We start from the raw sequence: 19,714 nt of genomic DNA, 5'->3' as shown, positions 1-19,714 counted from the left end.
TCTGTAAACATGCAGAAAGTTCTGCACATGTCAATCCATGATCTGCTTCACTGTTCAAAGGAGAGCCTCATTCCTTGTATGTAACCTGAAACCTGTTTGTCTCACAGCTGAAATGGGTCCCTCAATAGGCAAGTTGGGATCCTAATTATCTATTTCTCCTTTGGCAGCACAATGCCATGCCATCGCCACTGAGAATGGAGAGGAGCAAGGTGCAGAAAGTCCTTGTAAGGCAAAGAGCTACAGACTGAAATCAAACAGATCCCTGCCCAATTAAACCACAACTTGCACTATTTCTACACAACACAGAGACACCTTGTGGTCGATTTATATATTCCCATTTTAATAACTTGTGTATGTCCCTGGCTGGCAATTAGTAAGTTTTGTCACTGTTGTTTTTGCTGCAACAGACCAACACGGCTTTTACCCCTCTGGAATTTGTCACTCAGTGTAAAATAATGAGCCAAATTTCACTGTTTACATTCATTCCATGCACTGTGCTCTGCCAACCATTCCTGCTCATCCGATTAGGCAAGTCAGCTGATACTGAGCTAGTTCCTGATTGGCCTCTCCCCCTATAAATGCCACACCCATTTCCAGTTATCCCTGCTAGAACCTGCATTTGTGCTTTGCTTTTGGCCTTATGCTCCTAGGCCCCAGTAGTTGTATTGTTGCATCCCACCCCACCCTGCGAGTGGTGCGAGATTTCAGGGGTTCTAGGCCCCGGGTTCAGTTTCCTTGGAATGGGGGACAGTGGAGACTGTGGTGTCTCAATGATATATAGTATGGTTTATTTACACATATATACAATCTCAGCCTAAGATGGAGGGATTGTCCCTGGTTCTGGTGCAGGCCAAATAAATGTGCCCCCGCCTCCCTCATTTTCTTAAGATTCAGGGGGGTGACTAGGGCAACTTGGAAGGACCCTCGCGCAAACCCATGAGTGCGCAACAGTAGAGGCCTGGCTGGAAGTCTTACAGCCTGCCACCGCTACACGGGAGACAGATTGAAGACCAAGAAATACAAATTGGCCCCACCCCATAGCTAGGAGTTAGGAGGACTCATATATCTTTTTAAAAAGTGTAGACTCACACAAGCTGGACAGCTTCCGTTTTGACTTAAACTGTCTAAAAGATATCAATGTTGTAACCTTTCCTCATAATGGCCTGGGACCGGATCACATCTGTGGCTCGCTCAGTACATTCATCTACTCTCAGGCCTATGCCTTGTCATAGGGAGAGACTTCCAAACCTCGTGCAATTTGCAGGGTGGACTTAATCCTGTTTGAGCACTAATGCTGGGGGGAGCCGAACAGGTGCAGGCGTCAGGCCAGGTTGAGGAGGGGATTAGCTGGGAAGACATCCCTGCAGGTGCTCTGCTGTCTCTCTCCACATAATCTGACAAGGGACTAAACAAGTTACCACTAGCAAGGACGATAACATTTATCAGGGGTGCGGGTGGGGTGATGGAATTGCCCAGGCCATGGCAAGTTTCTCCCCTGTGGTGTCATTATTCAGGCGTGTGTGTACTACTGCTCACAGGAGGAACTAAAAGAATTTTTGCCATGCTGTTGGGGGCTACATCTTTTTAAAAACAAAATGAGATACTCTATTAAAGCTACATTCTGCATGCGAGCTAGCCTTGATAAAAGTTGACACTGTTTTCCAGAACCTCCCCTCCCCACTAGCTCTTATGCCTGCTGCCTGAGTGGGGAAATCCTTGTGTGCAGTGATGTGTATCTTATTAGTATGAGAAACTAAGGATTGGGGGAAACATAGTGTGTGTGATTTTAGTTATAACACTGCCACTTTCTTCTCTTGACTGGCAACAGGGGCCACCTGGCTGCATGAGTCTGAATGACACATGTGTGTGTATATGCATTTGCACACCAGGCCTTTTCTCTGATAGTAACACCATTTGCTCACCCAGTTCCTGAGAATGCAGATGATGATTGGCCCAAACCATTTCCATAGCTGGAATTCCTGGCTCTTGTTTCCAGCAGTCCTGGTTTTCCCAGCTGCTGTTTTCCATTGACTTTTAACACTCTCTTGTCACACAGTGGCTTTGCAATCATTTTGAGGTCTGAACTGATGAGGTGCCGTTGTCTCACCTGGCATAGATTTATCATTAGCTATATGGTGAGTGCCAGTTTCCACACGTCCAGGAGAAAGGTAGAGGGGCCCCCCTCAATGAAATCCACATTACCCTAACCCTAACCCCTACCCCTTTTAGCCAAATAATACCCACCTCCTAAATCTGTAGGTAAAACGTCTGCCGCCAAGGGTAGGAAGAATGGAATCTCCCTCCATGCACTGCCACACATGAGGGCTTAAGGAGCAGGGCTCCTGAATGAGGAAGTGTTGAGTCTTTCTTTTTAAAAACTGAGCAGAGGCTTCAAGGCATCATGTGCTACAGATGATCACATGCACAATGAAACCAGGGCAGTGATAGAGGCTTGGATTTTGTTTCCTCTGCAGAGGCCTAGCTCTGTTCAGAACCTCTTCAGATCCACGTTCAGAATCATGTATCTACATAGAAGGAAGACTTCCTTCCTACAATGTCTGGCTCCAGCCTTCCCTCTGTTCTGCTGGTGGGACGTGGCATGAAGTGAAAGGTCTTCCCTCGTGTATCCGGCTTCTTTCTCGTCTTCATTTTCTTCTGGCCTGGTGCTTCAGAGGCCTTCTCCAGCTTCTTCTTCTCATTGGGGGATGGAGGAGGAGGATCAACCGTGATCTGGGGGATGGTAAATGTATGCGTGCGGCTTCCAGGATCCTCCTTGTCATTCTGCGTGTACTCCAGCTGCTGTGCATCAAAGATGGCCTTTGAGCCAGACAGCCGAAGTTCTGGGCTGTACTGGAAGTCAGGCCGAGATGCGCGCAGCTTCTTCAGTTGGGCTCTGCATTCACGTTCCAGATCACGGTCTGAGATGGGCACGTCATGTACCTGCCAGATACAAGGAAAGCTTTTAGGATCTGAGGCCTCAAACCTGTAACTTGGGATTTGGGGCCTGCTGCCTAAGGAAAGGGGATTCCCAAGAAGGCAATCTGGAATGGCTGGCATAATGTTAGGAATCTATCAACAGATAGAAAGTGAGGAAGGGAGAAGCAGAAGAATAGCAGCCGATAAACTGAAAGCTTGTTGGGCAGAGGCTGCCCAGTCTGAGACAGCAGAGCCAAGCAGATCTGGCAGCTGACACTTGTGTGTGTGTTTGTACACAGACTAGTGGTTGTGAGCAGAGCTCCTTGAGGCAATGTGTTCAGCTGGTGTTGGCCCCGAGAAAGCTTGGCTGGGGAAAGGTTGTTTTCAGACGGCCCTTTCCCCATTATTCTGTTGTTTTTATAGGTAACCATATACATAAAAATAAAATTTGGGAGCATGGCACACACATTCACAAGCACATGTAGCATGTTCATCTTGCAGCCAAGCTTGGCCATGGCTCCCTGTCATAGGATCACAGAGTTGGAAGGGGACTCAAAAGGTGTGAGCATATAAGCTACAGGGCAATCGTCCCATGGACTATGCAGTTGAGGGGTGCCTAGATGAAAGTTTAACTGAAGCTTGACAATTATTTCTTCCCCATGATCACCCTCACTGGGGCTGCCAATTTTCTTAATCACCTCTTGCTCCTAGGCAGGACCTGCAGTCATTAACAGGTGAACACACTTCTTCATGTCTTCCAGCTCTACAATTCAATGATTCTATGTCATGAAAAGCTTTGCCTGCTTATTTTTGCACATCAGGATTCTGTGAAAGGCATAAGAGCAGGTTTTTTGGCAATCCTAACACACACAGAGGGAGCCTGCTGTATCTGATGCAGACAGAAACAAGAAAGGGAGCTGCAGGTAATTTAAATGTAGGGCAGGGATAAGGAATCTGGGGCTCTCCTGTTGTTGCTGGACAACAGCTCTCATCACCCCTGGCCACTGGGCATGCTGGCAGGGCGGGGGCATTAATGGGAGTTGGAGTCTAACAACATCTGAGGGGCCACAGGTCCCCGACCCCAGGTGCAGGATGATCTCCTGTTGCTGCTGATGGCAATTCAGTAGACTGGGTAAAAGTCCCAGGAAGAGGAGTTCCAGTGGTTTCTACCTCAGCCATGAATGTGTCTTCTTGCAGGAGGTGAGCTGGGATACTGCGCAGCTTCTCCAGGGTCTCCACCACCCCTGCGCAGTCACGTAGTTTCTCTGAGGAGCCCAGGGCTAAGCGGATCAACAGCATCCCCACACGAAACAGCACCTTGATCCCTGCAGAAGAAAAATCGGGGCACTCAGTTTAGGGCACTCAGATTTAGGGCACTCAGTTTAGGGCACTCAGATATGGTCAGAAACTCCCTTATACTAGGCCAGGCTACTTGCTTATCTGTCTCAGAAATGTCTCTTCTTCTTGGCAGAGTCTTGGCCAGAGAACACCTTCTAAATCACCGGCTACCTGACCTTTTCAGCTAGAGGTGGGACCTTTGGTGTAACACATAGCTTAGAGGTAGACAATTCGCCTTGTACACAGAGGGTCCCAAGTTCAATCCCTGGCATCTCCAGGTAGGGCTGGGGAGAGACATCTGTGTGAAACCCTGAAGGGCCATTGCCAGCCATTGTAGGCAAAACTGAGCTAGATGGATGAATGACCTGACTCAGTAAAAGGCAGGTTCCTATGTTTCTATGCTCCAAAACAAACATTCCCCACCTAGGCCTCATTGAGGCCTTGTGATGTTTCGCCCACAGATTCTCTCTTCCTCCACTCTTTGAATAGGCCCACAGTTCCTTAAATCCATGACAGCCACTCACCCTCACTGAGAAAGGCATCCCACACCCTCAGCACTGTGGGAAAGGGCAGGCTGCGGGTAAAGAGGCACAGAAACCACTCTGGCATGTAGAGCAGAGGGCCCACGCCATGCTTCTGCAAGTGCTTAAGCGCCTTGGGGCACACCCGGCGCAGAAGGGCAACAAACACTTCGCTGTCCAGCAACAGCGCTTCCTGCAGGAGAAGGGAGAGAAAATGTCGTGGTTAAATATATGGTGGGTCACATGCTCTCAGATTCTGTCCCGAAGGACTTCATCCCGTCATAACCCACAAACTCCACCTTTCGCATCTTTCAAAATGAATGGCTTTCTAATTTGCCAGAAACTGTTTCCGGAGTCTATGTTGCTCATTTTATCTGGCAGAACTCTTGCACCTCAGCAGCTGTGGGACAGGCCAAAAAGCAACTGCTGAAGGTTCCCTCACAGTCATCGCTGTTGAAAGCTGCAGCTCTTGAATCCCTGTCTTTTATTCAGCTATTCAAACGTGCAAACGCCATATCTTCAAAATGGTGGTGACCCTACTAGTACTTGAGATTGAGACCCTACAAATCAGACCTTTCTTTCCTCCCACCAAGTCAGCCCACATCCACAATAATCCTAGATCAATCTTCCCCAACCTGGTGTCTTTCAGATGTTGTTGGACGCCTCACAAGTGGCCATGTTGGGTGGCGCTGATGGGAGTTGTAGTCCAACAGCACCTCCACCCTCCCCCAAATTATCTGACAACAGCTCTCAGAAGATAAGTTTAGGGGTTTCTACACAGCTCTGCCCTCAGTGGGAAATGTCCCTGACTCAGCGTCACAAGTGCCCACTTCCTGTTGCCCCAGGAAGGACTCTCCTCTTTCCCCCAGTCTATTACCATCTTGGGGCTGTAGTAGCCAGGCAGGTAGCAGTCGCAGATCTGCACCAGGCACCAGAAGGCTTGCTGGAAAGGACAAGTAGGCTGAATTAGTGAAACAGTCAGGCAAATGGGAACTGCGGCGGGGGGGTGGGGGGCAGGGGTGGAGGAAGGAGGGAAGGGAAAGGAGTGCGATGGGAAGAATGAGAGAAATGATGCTAATAAAGAAGAGGAAGGAATCATGATACCAATAGGAACAAAGGGCATTCCCTCCAAGTGCCATGGAAAATCCCAGACATCCCATTCTTTTTGTGCAATATCTTGGTGGCCATTTTGGGTGTTGTGATCTTGCATGCTCTCACGCTGCACACACACACCCCATGCTTTTTTGGGGTGAGAGCATGCCCTAGAAGGCACACAAGCTTGGTTTTGGGTCAGAAAAAGTCAGACAGTATGTGTAACTTGGCATGAGACTCACCTCTGCAGGCATGTGCATGAGCAGCAGAGCACCCAGTGGTCCCTGGGCCTGACAGTAACCCTCCTGGGGCCGATACACCGTGTAGGCTTTCAGTAGTTGCAGGAGTCCTTGCTGCCTGTAAAGGAACAGAGGCTTAGAGAGAAGACCGGAATTCATAGACACAGCCTTACATTAAGTTACACCCATCCAATCAATCCAGACAGAAAAAGCAAACCTGCTCCACTTTCCTGTTGTCCTACATTAGACCACAGGCCAGATTCAATGAACTGGTCCTGTTAGTGGAAGCCCATGCAAGGACTTCCAGTAGCACAGCAGGGCTTTCTCACCTCCACTCTCCCCAAATCTGCTCTGGAGGGTTGGGGGAACCCCTAGAGCAGATTTAGGAGATACACAGGGTAGGAGAGGGGGGAATCACTTGCACTGATGAGACACATTACTCAGCCTTCCTTTGGATACAGCCCTATGTGTACAAACTGCTTTAGACATTTGAATATTAAATAGCTTATAAATACTGCCAATAAATAAATGAATAAACAGAGTCAGCTGCCTTGGAATTGGGCATCCTAAAGAATGTCATTTAGAAACAAGCAACCCTCAATTGCCAGCTCTCATGCTTGTGGAGGAGAGGGGGGAAGGAGGAAAATGAAAAAATGAATGCAGCGTTAAGCGTCTCTTCCAAGTGGTCAGTGAAATAGTACAACCCATAGCCTGACCTCATTTCATGTATACACCAACAGCTTTTGAAGCTACCCTGTTCACCCACCCCATCAATCTTCCTTCCTTCCCGCTCTATTTCCTCCTTGTTTTTCGTGGTTTTTAAAAGTGGTTCCCCCCACTCCTCTCCTTCTGCCACAGCTATTATTCTTTTGTCCCTCTGCCCACCTATTACCACATTTGATGTCCTTTTCTCCCCAAACACTTTTGTTTTCTAATCTCTTCCATCCCAATCCTTGCTAGATCATTCCAATTTGTTTGAAAAACTAAAGCCTAAATTAATTATGAAAAGGAAATAAGTGTATGCATATATAGCTGGTGTTCTGTGTGCAGAATCTGGATTACTGATTTGTTTATTATAGTCCCAGGGCATGCACACTGTCTGTTTGGCCACGTTCTGGCAATGCAGGAAGAGTGTTTCAGATCACTGGTCTTCAAAGGGAGCTGGGTCAGAACCCACTACTGAGTTCCAGCCTGAACTGAGGTGGGTCGGAATAGCAGCACTGCCACCAGGCAAATATATAGTAAAAACACAAGAAGAAATGGGTTCCCAAATGCATGCCTGGGTTAAAGGTGGGTCCCAGGTCTGAAAAAACTATTTTGGATGACTCCTTAGATTCCTCCACAACAGCTGGGTCCTTCTGTTGTCACAACAGCCAGACTAGCAATCAGTGGGCTAGATGGGGCAAAGAATCTGACTTGGGCTAAAGCAGTTTTCTATGCCAGCAGCATCAGAGAAAAATAAGAACCCAGTCGTAGTACATTAGATAGTACTAAAATGATAATGATGAAACAAGGTAGCTAAAATGACAAGAGGAAACAAAATGACGTAAGAGGAAACAAAAAACAAAGAGGAAACAAAAAAATAAAAGTAAAAAGAAGTTTGAACTAGTATGGGTTGAACTATGTCAGCTGCATGTAGGAATAAAGGCTCTTTGGCTCCCCCTAGAGGAAATGAAACAAAAAGAAAAGCAGGGCTTCCTTGGGTTGGTTACGATAGCGTCACACGGTCCCCTTGTTCCAAGCGGAAATCGCAACCTGTACTTCATAGAAAGCTTCAGTCTGTTTCAGAAGACAATGAAACAGGGCTTCCCATATGCAACCTTCCCCCTGCCTCTGATCACATGCCAATATATCCAAAAGGAAACAAGTTCATGTTACCTGTGAGGAGGAGAGGGAGAGCGCTATGCTAGCACAGATAGCAGTGCAGTACAGATTAGGTACTCTGAGGCTGAAATCCTATTTGGACTCAGTGAGGCTTGCTTCTGCGTAGACATGTATAGGATTGCACTGTTAGCCTGACAGGGAATCTGTGGCCATCCATATGTGGTTTGACTTTCAAAACTCACCAGCCCTAGCCAGCATGGCTTGGGTCAAGGGTCATATAGTGGGAGTTGTCGCCCAACAACATCTGGAGGGCACCAGCTTCCCTGCCCCGCAGCTACAGGGTGATAGATTGTGTGCAAGTATTTAACTGTGGCTGAAATAATTATACTCTAATGCTTTAATAATTTTGATATTTGTTTTGTTTGTGTTCTGTCTTCAAGGTTTCTGGGAGATTCAAATTGTACTGGACGTGCTCTCGAGTGCAACCCACCTTCCCTGGATGCCTACAGGTAAATAAATATCCATTACGAACATCAGGACTGCCTTGCTGCTAATTCATGTTCCTCTCCTCCAGCCTTCTGTCTCTGCCGCAGGTCTGCCAGACCCCCCTGAAAACTCACAAGCAGGGCATCAGCGTGCTGACGATTCCCTCTTGTGTGTCTCCATTAATATTAATGGGGTAAGAGTGTGTCTTTTGCAGCCATGTTTAGAAAGGCAATACAGATACAATTTGCTGCTTTGTCTCTGGAGGGAACTTAGGCAACTTGGCTGCTGTTGGCAAGGCCTTCCAGGTTGTGATCTCATGGACAGAGTCCTCATTCACAAGACTGTGTGTGTAAAGTGTGCTCCAGCCAGCGGTGGATGAAGCTGCTTGGGCGCCTGGGGCGGGGTGAGCTGCCCAAAGGGGTGGGGCGGACCATGGGGCCTCTGGGGTCTGCCTGCCTCCTCCCACTCTGCTGCCCTACAGCTGGGGGGAGGCAGCAGGTGGACCGTTTGGGCAGTGCGGGGCCTGCACGTGCCCAAGCCACCACGTCTTTCCCAGGCAAGATGCATGGCTTGGGTGCGCTGCAGGCTCCGTGGTGAGTGCTGCCCGGCATTTTGTCACCCCCAGTGGTGACACCCGGGGTGGGCCGCATCCACCGCACCCCCCTTCCTCTGCCCCTGCCTCCAGCCACAGGTTTGCTTTCCTTCGTGAGGCTCTTCTGTAATTCACAACATGTGCTAGAACTTCAGGCTTGGAAACTTGCGCATTTCACTTCCCTGCTCTCAAAGCCAGAGAAATGAAACTGTAATAGGAACATAGTAAGCTGCCATGCATCACATCAGGCTGCTTGCCCATCCAGCCCAGTATTGTCCACTTTGACAGGCAGCAGTTCTCCTGGTTCTCAAGCAAATATCTCTTCTATTACCTGCTACCTAATGCTTTTTAACTGGAGATGCCAAGGGTTGAACCAGAGACCTGCTGCATACTCTGCCGCTGAGCTATGGTTCCTTTCTCAAACAGGGAGATTGTGGGCAGTGTTCAACAAAATAGTTGCATGTGCGCACAGGGATGACCACTAAGTACAAAGGGATTCCTCCTCCCCCTGCCCCCGGCCATCTCCAGATCTGCTCTGAAGGGTTGGAGGAAGCCCTAGAACAGACTTAGGGAGTGCACAGAGGGACCAAAGGGGCAAGAATGTCCCTTTGCACATGGAGAAATTCACTTGAGTGTTACACTGAATACAACCCCATGTCTGCATCTAGGCAACTGGAGAATGGTAGAGTACACCCGTTCAAGAATTCTGTTTAAATATAAAAGGAAAAGGAACACCAAAACTGTTTTGTTGTGGGAATGAGTGTCAGAAGCCCATTTACTAGTATTTGTCGAGTTTTGTTTTCATTTAAAGTTTGGATGTGTGCTCCCCTGTTCAAGTTCTACAGCAAGATTCCATGAAACCTCCACATTAAGTGAAGAAGCACAGCCAGCCTAGCCTTCTTTCACTTTCATATGGCTTACAGAAGAAGCATGTTTACATTTTATTTTAAAAGTGTCTCTTACGCAGCATTCAGGAAACTTGACTTGCTGAAAGACCCTCCATTCAACTCCACATCTTTTAAACCCTGTGGTTGTCTATTCAGAAATTAATCTGCCTCTCCTGTTCACATTATTAGCCCTTCACTTACCCAGGCCCTTCAGGGGACAGAAACATCTCATGGAAAGGGAACTGGCGATGAATGTCCTTTCTGATGGTCTCCACCCATTGAGGATCACCAGGTATCTCCTGCAGCTCCTACAACAACAAACTACTTTCAGAATAACCTGGATAGAAGGGTTACTAGATTCAGGAGAGATCACACACACGCGCGCACACACACACACACACAGAGAGAGAGAGAGAGAGAGAGAGAGAGAGAGAGAGATACACAGATGCTGAAGACACAGACTATTACTGAAGGAAGTATATATGGTTCCAACTTTTTTAGCCGCAAACAGACCTAGAAAACTTTTGTTGTTGTTTCAAACTACATTTTACCAAAATTGCTGGGCTTTTCATCTGCTGCTGTTTTAGTTTTGTAATTGGGTGGTTTTGGATGTATTTAAACATTGTTTCAGATTGTTTTTCCATAGATTGTTTGTGAGCTGCCTTGAGAAAGCTTTGCCCTGAAAGGCAGTATATGAGTTGATTAAATACGTGGAAACATGCAAAGGAATAAACAATGGCAAGGTCAAGGTTTCCTTCCAGCCAGAATGAAGAACAGCAAGTTTAACAGCCGAATCCTATGAATGTTGACTTAAATCCCATTATCTTAAAGGAGACTTACTTCAAGGTAATTGTTTGTAGCATTATACTGCACTGCACAGCATTCCTTACTTGCTATGAGAACTGCTCTAGCCATAACTATGTCTGGGCAGCCACCAGATGATAATGTAAAATATCCAAATCAGCAATCTCAGCCAGTAAGAACAAGGTGATGGGTTGCCCAACGAACCATGAAATGAAATGAGGGTTTACAGGAAGAGGACATGGAAGAAGAGGATGAGGAGGTGAGTAATGGCAGAAACTGAAACAAGCAGAGACCTACAGGAATGTCAGAGTGCAAGTACAGCTGCACGAGATGTGACCTTACCTGGTACTTTCCGGGGTTCCTCATCATTTTGGCTTGTCCTCCACACAGCAGAGGCCAACAGCGGACACGTAAGGATGAAGGGATCCCCTTCCGGCATAGCAGCTTTACCTGAGCCAACAGACCTCATCAGCAAAACAGTGATCCTGTACAATGCTCCATCATAAGGTGGACCCAAATGCAGGCCCATCATAGAGCCAGTCAAGGCTGGGGCCAGAGATAGCTGGCAGGTGTCCATTTTGTTTCCCATGCCTTTTAACATCCACACAAAACCCCTGAATGAGGGTCAAGTGCAGATTTAGGGCAAGGTGTCATCGGTATGTGGTTGATGATGATTCCCAGCTCTGTTTCTCCTTTACATTTCATTTTGTTGAGGCTGCATAAATGCTAGATTGGCGTCTGGGACCAGTAATGGACTGGAATCATTTATTTTGAGAGTATATATTGGATTCATTTATTTTGAGAGTATATATTGTCATTTCATAGGGACGCAGGTGGCGCTGTGGGTTAAAGCCTCAGCGCCTAGGACTTGCCGATCGAAAGGTCGGCGGTTCGAATCCCTGCGGCGGGGTGCGCTCCCGCTGCTCGGTCCCAGCGCCTGCCAACCTAGCAGTTCGAAAGCACCTCCGGGTGCAAGTAGATAAATAGGGACCGCTTATGTTGCTAGACTACAACTTCCACCAAGCTGAACCATGGTTCTGCCATGATCTCTTCTCACTGTGCTAGTATTTGAAGGAAGATCAGGGAGGGTGGATTTAAAAATGCTGGTGAATGCCCTTGCTAGGGGATGAGCATATCTCCAAAAACGTGGAGCAAATTCTCATTGTGTAGGCAGAATATGGACTGTTGTTCTTTGTCTATGAGTCAGTGAGAGAAACTCCTTGTGAACATTATTTTCTGATCCTAATGGGACTCATCAAATGCTCCATTTAAAGAGGATAGCAGTATCAACAATAAAGCAAATTATCTCCAATTTCCTCTTACCTTTCTGTAACGCCGGGCCATGGTTTTCTCCCAATGACTTGTCATCTCCAGCCACTTGGTCTCACGGTGCCGGATGAGCTCAACTGTGGGCTGCCCTAGGCTATATGTGGGAGAAACAAGAACAAGGCTGAGGACATCTTCCTCTTCCCTCACTTATTTGCCACTTTCTTTTTTAACGCATCCATCATGTCTCTTTAGATGCACCTAGCCAATCTTACAATGTTTAATTTATTGAGGGCTGCTTAAAATTTTTTTAATGCATTTTAAAATTATTTGCAATTAATCTAGAGGCTGCTATGTATTAGGCAACAAACAAATCAAATAATACTAATGTAAAAATGAGGCAAGTTGTCATTCCTTCAGATCCACCTCAGAACCACTTTCCTTTGAGGTGCAAATGCAAAAATGGCCACTACTACAGGGAGCTACTTCAGAAAAAGCACACTCATTGCCACCCACAGGTCTCAGGATGTTGATGATTTTGGGTTCTGGGCAGCTTCCTGTGGATTTAGCGGTCCTGAGCGATATAAGACCTTAAAAGTAAAAAAACAGCACTTTTAATTGGGCCTGGAAACAAATCAGCAGCTAACATAGTAATGTGAGAACCAGTGCTCAGGGTCGTCTTAAGCATATCCAGCGCCGTGGTGCAAAGATCCCTTTGGCGCCCCCCCCCAGCAACTCCAAAACAAGGGAGGGGGCGGTGGAAAATGTCCTCTACCTCCCCCACTGCCCTGATCCCCGGCATGGTGGCAGCGATCAAGCAGGAAAACATGCTGGCGGATGTGCTCTCCGGCGTTGGGGCACCAGAGAAGGCAGCCCAGGAAGGCTGTACACCGCCTTTCACCAGGAAGGAGGAGGAGGACAACGACCGGAAGCAGGGCCATCTTTAGCAGATGCAGAGGCTTGGGAGGGAAGCCGTGCGCAGCTTCCATCCTAAGCCTCTGTGGGGATTGCTCTCCTCCTGCGGAGGCTTGGGAAGGAAGCCGCACGCATGCCAGCCATATAGTTGGTGGGGCGCAAATGGCGGGCGTGCAGGGAAAGGGGAGGCTGCCAGCAAAGCTGCACAGCTCCCCCACTCGTTTGGGCGCCCCTGAGAGGCCGCGCCCTGGCACAACGAACCACTAAGACCAATGGGAAAGACGGCTCTGCCAGTGCTATATATTCACATCTTCTTGTCCCAGTTATGGATCTAGCCACCATGCTCTGCTCTGTTTGTGATTTCCAAACAGTCAAAGGCAGCCCCATGCACTTCAGGTCTGTGGGATCCAGTTTGGGTTTTTCTCTTAGAACCCCGAGGCCCATCAGCTGGAACTCGGTGCCAAATAGTGACTCAGGCAGGCAGGCATATGCTAAGAATTAAGAAGCAGGATGTTTCTGAGCACATGCTCAGCATAGGAACTTGTGAGCAGTAGGAGAACTAACTTCACATATCCCTTTGCACAAAAAGCTGTTCCCATTTCCTTCCCCTGCTTTTCTTTTTCAGCAGCCTAACCAGCTGTTGCTGATCTACTGCAGATTAGCCAGAGATCTACCAGTTGATCCCGATCTACTTTCTGCCCTCTCGGTTTAAGTTCTAACTGTAATTAGTAAGCAAATACAGAGCAGCCCTAAACAAATGGTGTAATGAGCACGTAAACACTGAATAAATCTTAAAATACGTTTGGGGGGTTGGCTACTTGGTTTCTCCCCCACCCCTCTAGAGAAATATTCAGTTTTGTAGATCCAGAAACACAGCATGGCTCCTTACATCCCTGTTTTTATGTGTCATGTTCCTTGAGTGACAGAGAAATGCACTGAGAATTGTGGAATGAAAAACGGGAAGACATGTTAGCATCCTGCAAGCAAATCAGGATGAAGCATCACTGTCATTGTAACTAAACAAATCAGAAAGAATGTTAAATAAAGGCTGGATATTATCTAACTTCCGCGTAAGCTTTGTGCAGGCAAATCAGGATGAATGTTCAATAAATATAGATGGTCAGGAGCAGCCTTTTCATAAATTTGACTTTCATGCTCTCTTTCCCAGGAAGAAGATTGTACATTGGCCATGAAGAAGGGAAAAACTTTTTATCTTTAACAGGTAAGTCTCAGCATCTCACTAAACTCCAGTTTTCTATGATCCTTGGGGGAAGTTATGAAAGCTAAAGTTATATTAAGTTGCACTGAAACTGATGCAGATTTGCAGTGTAGGTGTCAAACTGATGTAGATTTGCAGGGCTTCTGAATCTCCTGTGCAGTACGCCTTGCACGCAGGCAAGTTGAAGAAACCTTGTCACTAACCACTGTAACCACCCCTGTTGCCATGGCGCACAAGTTGTCATGGACACAGTGAGAGGATGTGGCCACTCATGATTGCTATAACAGGAAGTGTTAGTTCATAGGTAGGCAGAGACATTTTCCTATGGAGGCTTCTTCTTCTACCTTACAGTAAATCTTAACATTCAGTCCATTGCTCATTCCAGCCCAGTCTTTATAGCCCTGTTACAAGTTGGACTTCAAGCCAGCTAGAGAATCTATCTAGTATTAATATGCATACATGAGTAATATCACAGAGAGCTCGACTTTGCATTGCATTGTTTCATTTATCTATTTATCACACTTGTATACCACGTAATCATTTACGTATCTAAGTGGTGTACCTTAAAACAAACCACAGAAAATGGGACAAACATTAAAGGGTGAGCTATGTAGAAGTAAGGGAGGGAGGTGGGCAATCTGTTTCCACCAAGACTTAATCTCCCCACTCTCTACTAGCTACCTAAATTCTAGACTGCAAGCAACAATGATTGGGTCAATTTCTCTTGAGTTCCATTATGCAAAAAGTCAATCTGGATTGCTTTTTAATTTCCCCTGCACCGCTTTCTGTCTTTTCCAATACATGCAACCACTTTGCTAAGCAGTTTTAACCCTGCACTGAAAATATTCCTGGAGTATTGAAGCTTGACAAATGAAGCTTATGGACTGCATCCCCTCTACATCTTAGAAGTCCTTGTTTCAAATTATACCATCCCAATCAACAGCATCTATCAACCTTACCTACTGCAGCCATTTCCCCATTGCAAATAACTGTAATAAAATAAAGATAGGGTTTTGATGGTGATTTAAGGAAGGCAACTGACCAGGCGGAAAACAACAACACATGGGCTTGTTTCTATATGACTGCAAACAAATTATATACCGTATTTAAAGCACATTTGAAGCACATTCTTTCCCTCAAAGAATTCTGGGCACTATAGTTTACCCTTCACAGTTACAATTCCCAGGACCACTTAGCTATTTACAGTGCCCAGAATTCTTTAGTTTCCCAACCATCCCCTGGGGTTTTCCTGTTAAGCATTAGTGAGAATTCATAGAATTAGCATTCATAGAATTAGCATTCTATGAAGAATTCAACCTTGAATAAGTTAACTATTGAATAAGACCTTATCAATTTCAACACAAGAAGGGAGTTTTTGCAAGAAATGAGATTTCAGATTGCCTCAAGATTGCCATTAGAGTACACATGAAGCAGGTACATCTCCAGTCTGTCGCAGTTAGTATAGCTTCACCAAGGAAGGTCAAAGTAACACACAGAATGCTGAATAAAGTTTGGGAAAAAATTATTTGGGGTGATACAGGGTCATATAATACTTTGAATACGTTGGGCTATGACCAATGTCTGCAGCAGAGAGCCAGGAGGATCGTATGTAATTATATAACAAGAAAAATTCATAAAGAAATAACTAGATAATGAGACGAATTGATGACACCAGTTGTACAATTGGCCAATATGTTATTCATGTAAATATGCTGAATTGTAGAAGTGTTAACAGGTACCAAATTTTGAATCTGTGATAATTATCTGTTTCCCCAGGCAAGGCGATAGCCACTGTCCTGCTTCAGCAAATGATATATACATATGGAAACAGGCCTCCATGTTCCCAGTTAGCAAAGATGCAGATGAGAAGAGCATGTCTGTCACAATGGTTAGGGAAGCCCCACTGATCTGACTGGATGCATTTTTGCTAGTTCTATGGATTGTTTGAGCTGAGCCAAGATTTCTGTCCTCCTACATCAGGGACAGGAAGCTTATGGCCCTCCAGATGTTACTGGAATCCAACCCTAACCATTGGCACTCATGGATTGGAGTCAACAGCATCTGGAGAGCCACATGTTCCTACGTAATAAACCTGGGACCACACTATAGGTTTATTGTGTCTTTAATATTTTGTTGGGAGTCACCCAGAGTGGCTGGAGCAATCCAGTCAGATGGGTGGCTTATTATTATTATTATTATTATTATTATTGTTGTTGTTGTTGTTGTTGTTGTAATTATTATTGTCATCGTCATCTATTATGTGTTGTGAATTTCTTTCTGTAGAAAAGGGAAGACTAGGAATGGAAAGATGAAGGAAGGTTTAGAACTAAGTACCAGGGATCTTGACCCCTTTTCATCTTCTCCATAAATAAAACCCATTCCTAGTATCCCAAACAGCCACAATTCACTTAAATTAAATATGAGAGTGGATTACATTCCCTGATCCATTCTTCTTCTTTTTCATTTCACAGTTATCAATATGTGTTTTAGAGCTACCTAAACAAAACTGGAAGCAATAATTATATGTTTCTTCTCCTTGGTTTTAAATCACATTTCTTGCTAATGAAATTAAGGATTATTATTCTGGGATCTGTGGACCCAGATGAGAATGAGAGTATCCTTCAGGATGATGCTCATCACATTCCAGAAACCTGTACCTGCCTTTACAAACTGGACCAGCAAGCAAGGATCTAGAAATGATAATTCTGGGGCATAATGTGTCCCACCATCTTGAAAACTGCTACCATGCAGAGGTATTCAATGTCATCTTCCAAAAAGTGCTGCTTCACCCTCTCCCAAAGCTTCCTCCCCCTTTTCCCCATGGTCTTTGCAACAGAAGGCCTGCCTTACCCATTCTGGAGGCTACTGCCCCCGATGAAGCCATAGCGATCAGCTTGGCGATATGGAGGCATCCCATTCAGCTCGGAGTCGGAGCCCAGAGAGCTGGCATCATCGTTCAGGGATAAATCAAAGGCATCTGGCAATTCAGCCGCAGCTTGGCTCACATCAGGGAGCTCTTTGGAAAGAGTGAGGTCCGACATCCTTCTGTCCGAGAACAGCACCCTTATCTCAGGCTAGTTGCTACTGCACCCTTGACTTCACATCTGAATAATGAGAAACATGGAGCTGCGTCTATGATTGGGCCCCTTCTCAGTACTCCTGTGACTCTAGTTCCCCACAAAGCTCTGTAAGCTATTTCCTCCCACAACCATTTCCTGATGCAACTGACAGCACCCAGAGCTTTGCAAAGTGAACAAGGCAAAGGGGGCGGGGAGAGAGAGAAATGTGGGGATCTGAAAATATGTGGGAAGCTAAACAGCTTCCTACAGGGAGACTTGGAAGGTAGCCAACACCCCCAGTGAATGGCCTTACCTTCTTTCACCTGCTCCCCATGTACAAACATAGCCTTACTCCAAGTCAGGCTGTTGGCCATGTTACTTAGTACACTCTAAACTGACTGGCAACTGAGTTCAATGTGTTCTCAGCCTGGGTTTTCCCAATCCTAGGTCTGGCACTGCAGTCACTATACCACTATGTTGAAAAATGTGTGGTTAAAGTGAACACTTATATATGCAGTGGTGGCTGATGCTCATTGAGACTGGTAGGGCAGAAGGCTGGGAGCCCAACAGTAGGTGGAGCCAGAGTCAATGTCGGGTGGAGCTAATTGAATCTAGTTTTGCTCCCATATTCATTCCTGCTGAGTTCTATAAGAGCAACACTGATGATAAAGAAGAGGAAGCTGACAGATATTCCTACCCTCCCTGGGCTGGGTGTAAGGAGGCAGGTAGGCTGAGGACAGACTGAGGTGGCTGAGGTTGCACCCAAAAGGACCAGCTTCCACTGAATTTATGACAAAACCACTGGTTGGTATACAAAATGGACCCAGTGGGGCACGTGAAAGAATCCAGCTAGTCTGGATCATTTAGAGATCAGTCAGAAACAAGTGTGTGCTACTCCTGCCTTAGCTGCAACCACTCAGCCAAACAAATGAGGCTGCAATCTCTGGGGAAGGCTGTGTTTACAGACATAGTTCCCAGTGGTGTGCGTGTGGCGTCATGATTTGGAAAGTCACTGGCTTGAGTCACTGACTGCATAAACAACCACCCAGCACAACATTATTGGCTAGAAGATGCTGAAAACAATAGCTTCAAGTTCTCTGACCAAGCCTCCCTCACCCCACCCGCTTTGGTTAAGAGGGTTAAGAGTTCTTCTTCCATACCAGGGCTAGTCATACCAGGTGGTGCCCTCCAGATATTGTTAGACTGCAACTCCCATCAGCCTGTCAACATAGCCAGTGGTCAAGAATGAAGGGAGTTGGGAGTCCAGCATCTGGAAACCACAGAGTTACTGCCCTGTTTAGTGCTGCAGCAGCATAGGCACTGCTCTCTAGGAGCCATGATTTCCCTGTAATACTTACTGAATCTGGGGTTTGCGGTATATATTTCAACTGGACTTGGAAAAGCCCTCCTATGCCAGCTTCACACATTTCCAAATGGAAGGCAGTTATCTACAGTGCTACCTCGGGTTACATACGCTTCAGGTTACAGACTTCGCTAACCCAGAAATAGTGCTTCAGGTTAAGAACTTTGCTTCAGGATGAGAAAAGAAATCGTGCTCTGGTGGCGCGGCAGCAGCAGGAGGCCCCATTAGCTAAAGTGGTGCTTCAGGTTAAGAACAGTTTCAGGTTAAGTACGGGCCTCCGGAGCGAATTAAGTACTTAACCCGAGGTACCACTGTATAGGCACATGTAGATCAAAGGATCACAAATTTGGGTGCATTTTTTCATGCAGCATACATCATAGCTCCTCAATCTAGTGAATAGAGAATGAAAAAGGTATAAATGTCACATGTGCACATAAACGGCTAAACAAATAAATGCCTTCCATGTGCTTATTTTGTAATCTGTGAAGCTGCAGCCTGGCCTATACTCAAGGAAAGCTATTAAGAAGTATAGACTCAGGCTTGCCCTCCTCTCTTGGCATATGGCTCCAGCTACTTTCCGTTCCTCAGAATTGGGGAAACTACAACCTGGAAGTGGAACGGAAATTTCCACTCTAGCAGATTCTCAGAAAAAGCAGCTGGAGAGAGGCCAAATGCAAATTTCTACTTTAGTGGGTTTATATCCTACTACAGTGGTGCACCACATCAATGTTGGGTCTCTTGACTCCAATCCTCAGAAAACAGGGACACTATTCTACATCAGTAGAATGTCCCTATTTTCTGAGGAATGTTGGAGGGTTAATCTTCCTATCTGTAAAATGGGTGGGGTGTGGTGGGAGATGGGGACTGACCTCACAGGTTAGTCGTGGAAATGAACACGTTAAAGCGTCGCTCATGTTTTCTTTTACATAGATACAGTATACGTATTCTCATGGAAATAAGTACTTTGGGAAGCTCAGCGTTCCGGGCACTTGGGACGCCGTTTCCTCAGTCGCCTTAGGGAAGGCTCTGGGGCTGCAAGCGAGAAAGGCCGCCGCCTCCCTTTTTGTGGGGAGAGGCCACGGCCCGCGCAGTCGCAGCTCGCCGGCTCCGGGGCGCGCGCTGATCCCTCCAGCCTGTAGGTGGTGGTGGCGGCGAGGGCGGCCGCCAGGGCCTGTGCGCTCGCGTCTGCCCTT

The 19,714-nt window shown here is 46.5% G+C and overlaps 1 protein-coding gene across 2 annotated transcripts; it reads right to left on the bottom strand.

Annotated features, from left to right (window-relative positions):
• Positions 1-830: 830 nt before the first annotated feature.
• On the bottom strand, positions 831-19,577 carry TBC1D10C (TBC1 domain family member 10C). Of its 2 annotated transcripts, none has more exons than XM_079996133.1 (10): positions 19,485-19,577; positions 16,950-17,203; positions 12,023-12,122; positions 11,042-11,149; positions 10,097-10,203; positions 6,110-6,224; positions 5,653-5,718; positions 4,779-4,968; positions 4,087-4,241; positions 831-2,940 (listed from the first exon to the last, which is right to left on the bottom strand). In XM_079996133.1, exons 2-10 carry the CDS (start codon positions 17,138-17,140, stop codon positions 2,518-2,520), a joined length of 1,455 nt encoding a protein of 484 aa, XP_079852259.1. In that variant the 5' UTR covers positions 17,141-17,203; positions 19,485-19,577; the 3' UTR covers positions 831-2,517. The 2 variants fall into 2 exon arrangements, with proteins under 2 accessions (XP_079852259.1, XP_079852260.1); XM_079996134.1 differs by lacking the exon at positions 19,485-19,577 and adding an exon at positions 17,472-17,490.
• Positions 19,578-19,714: the final 137 nt, after the last annotated feature.

This window comes from Podarcis cretensis (genome assembly GCF_951804945.1).
Source record: "Podarcis cretensis genome assembly, chromosome: 1".
NCBI classification, from domain to species: Eukaryota; Metazoa; Chordata; class Lepidosauria; order Squamata; family Lacertidae; genus Podarcis; species Podarcis cretensis.
The sequence above is the reverse complement of the archived record's forward strand: the minus strand, read 5'-3'. Positions and strand labels throughout refer to the sequence as shown.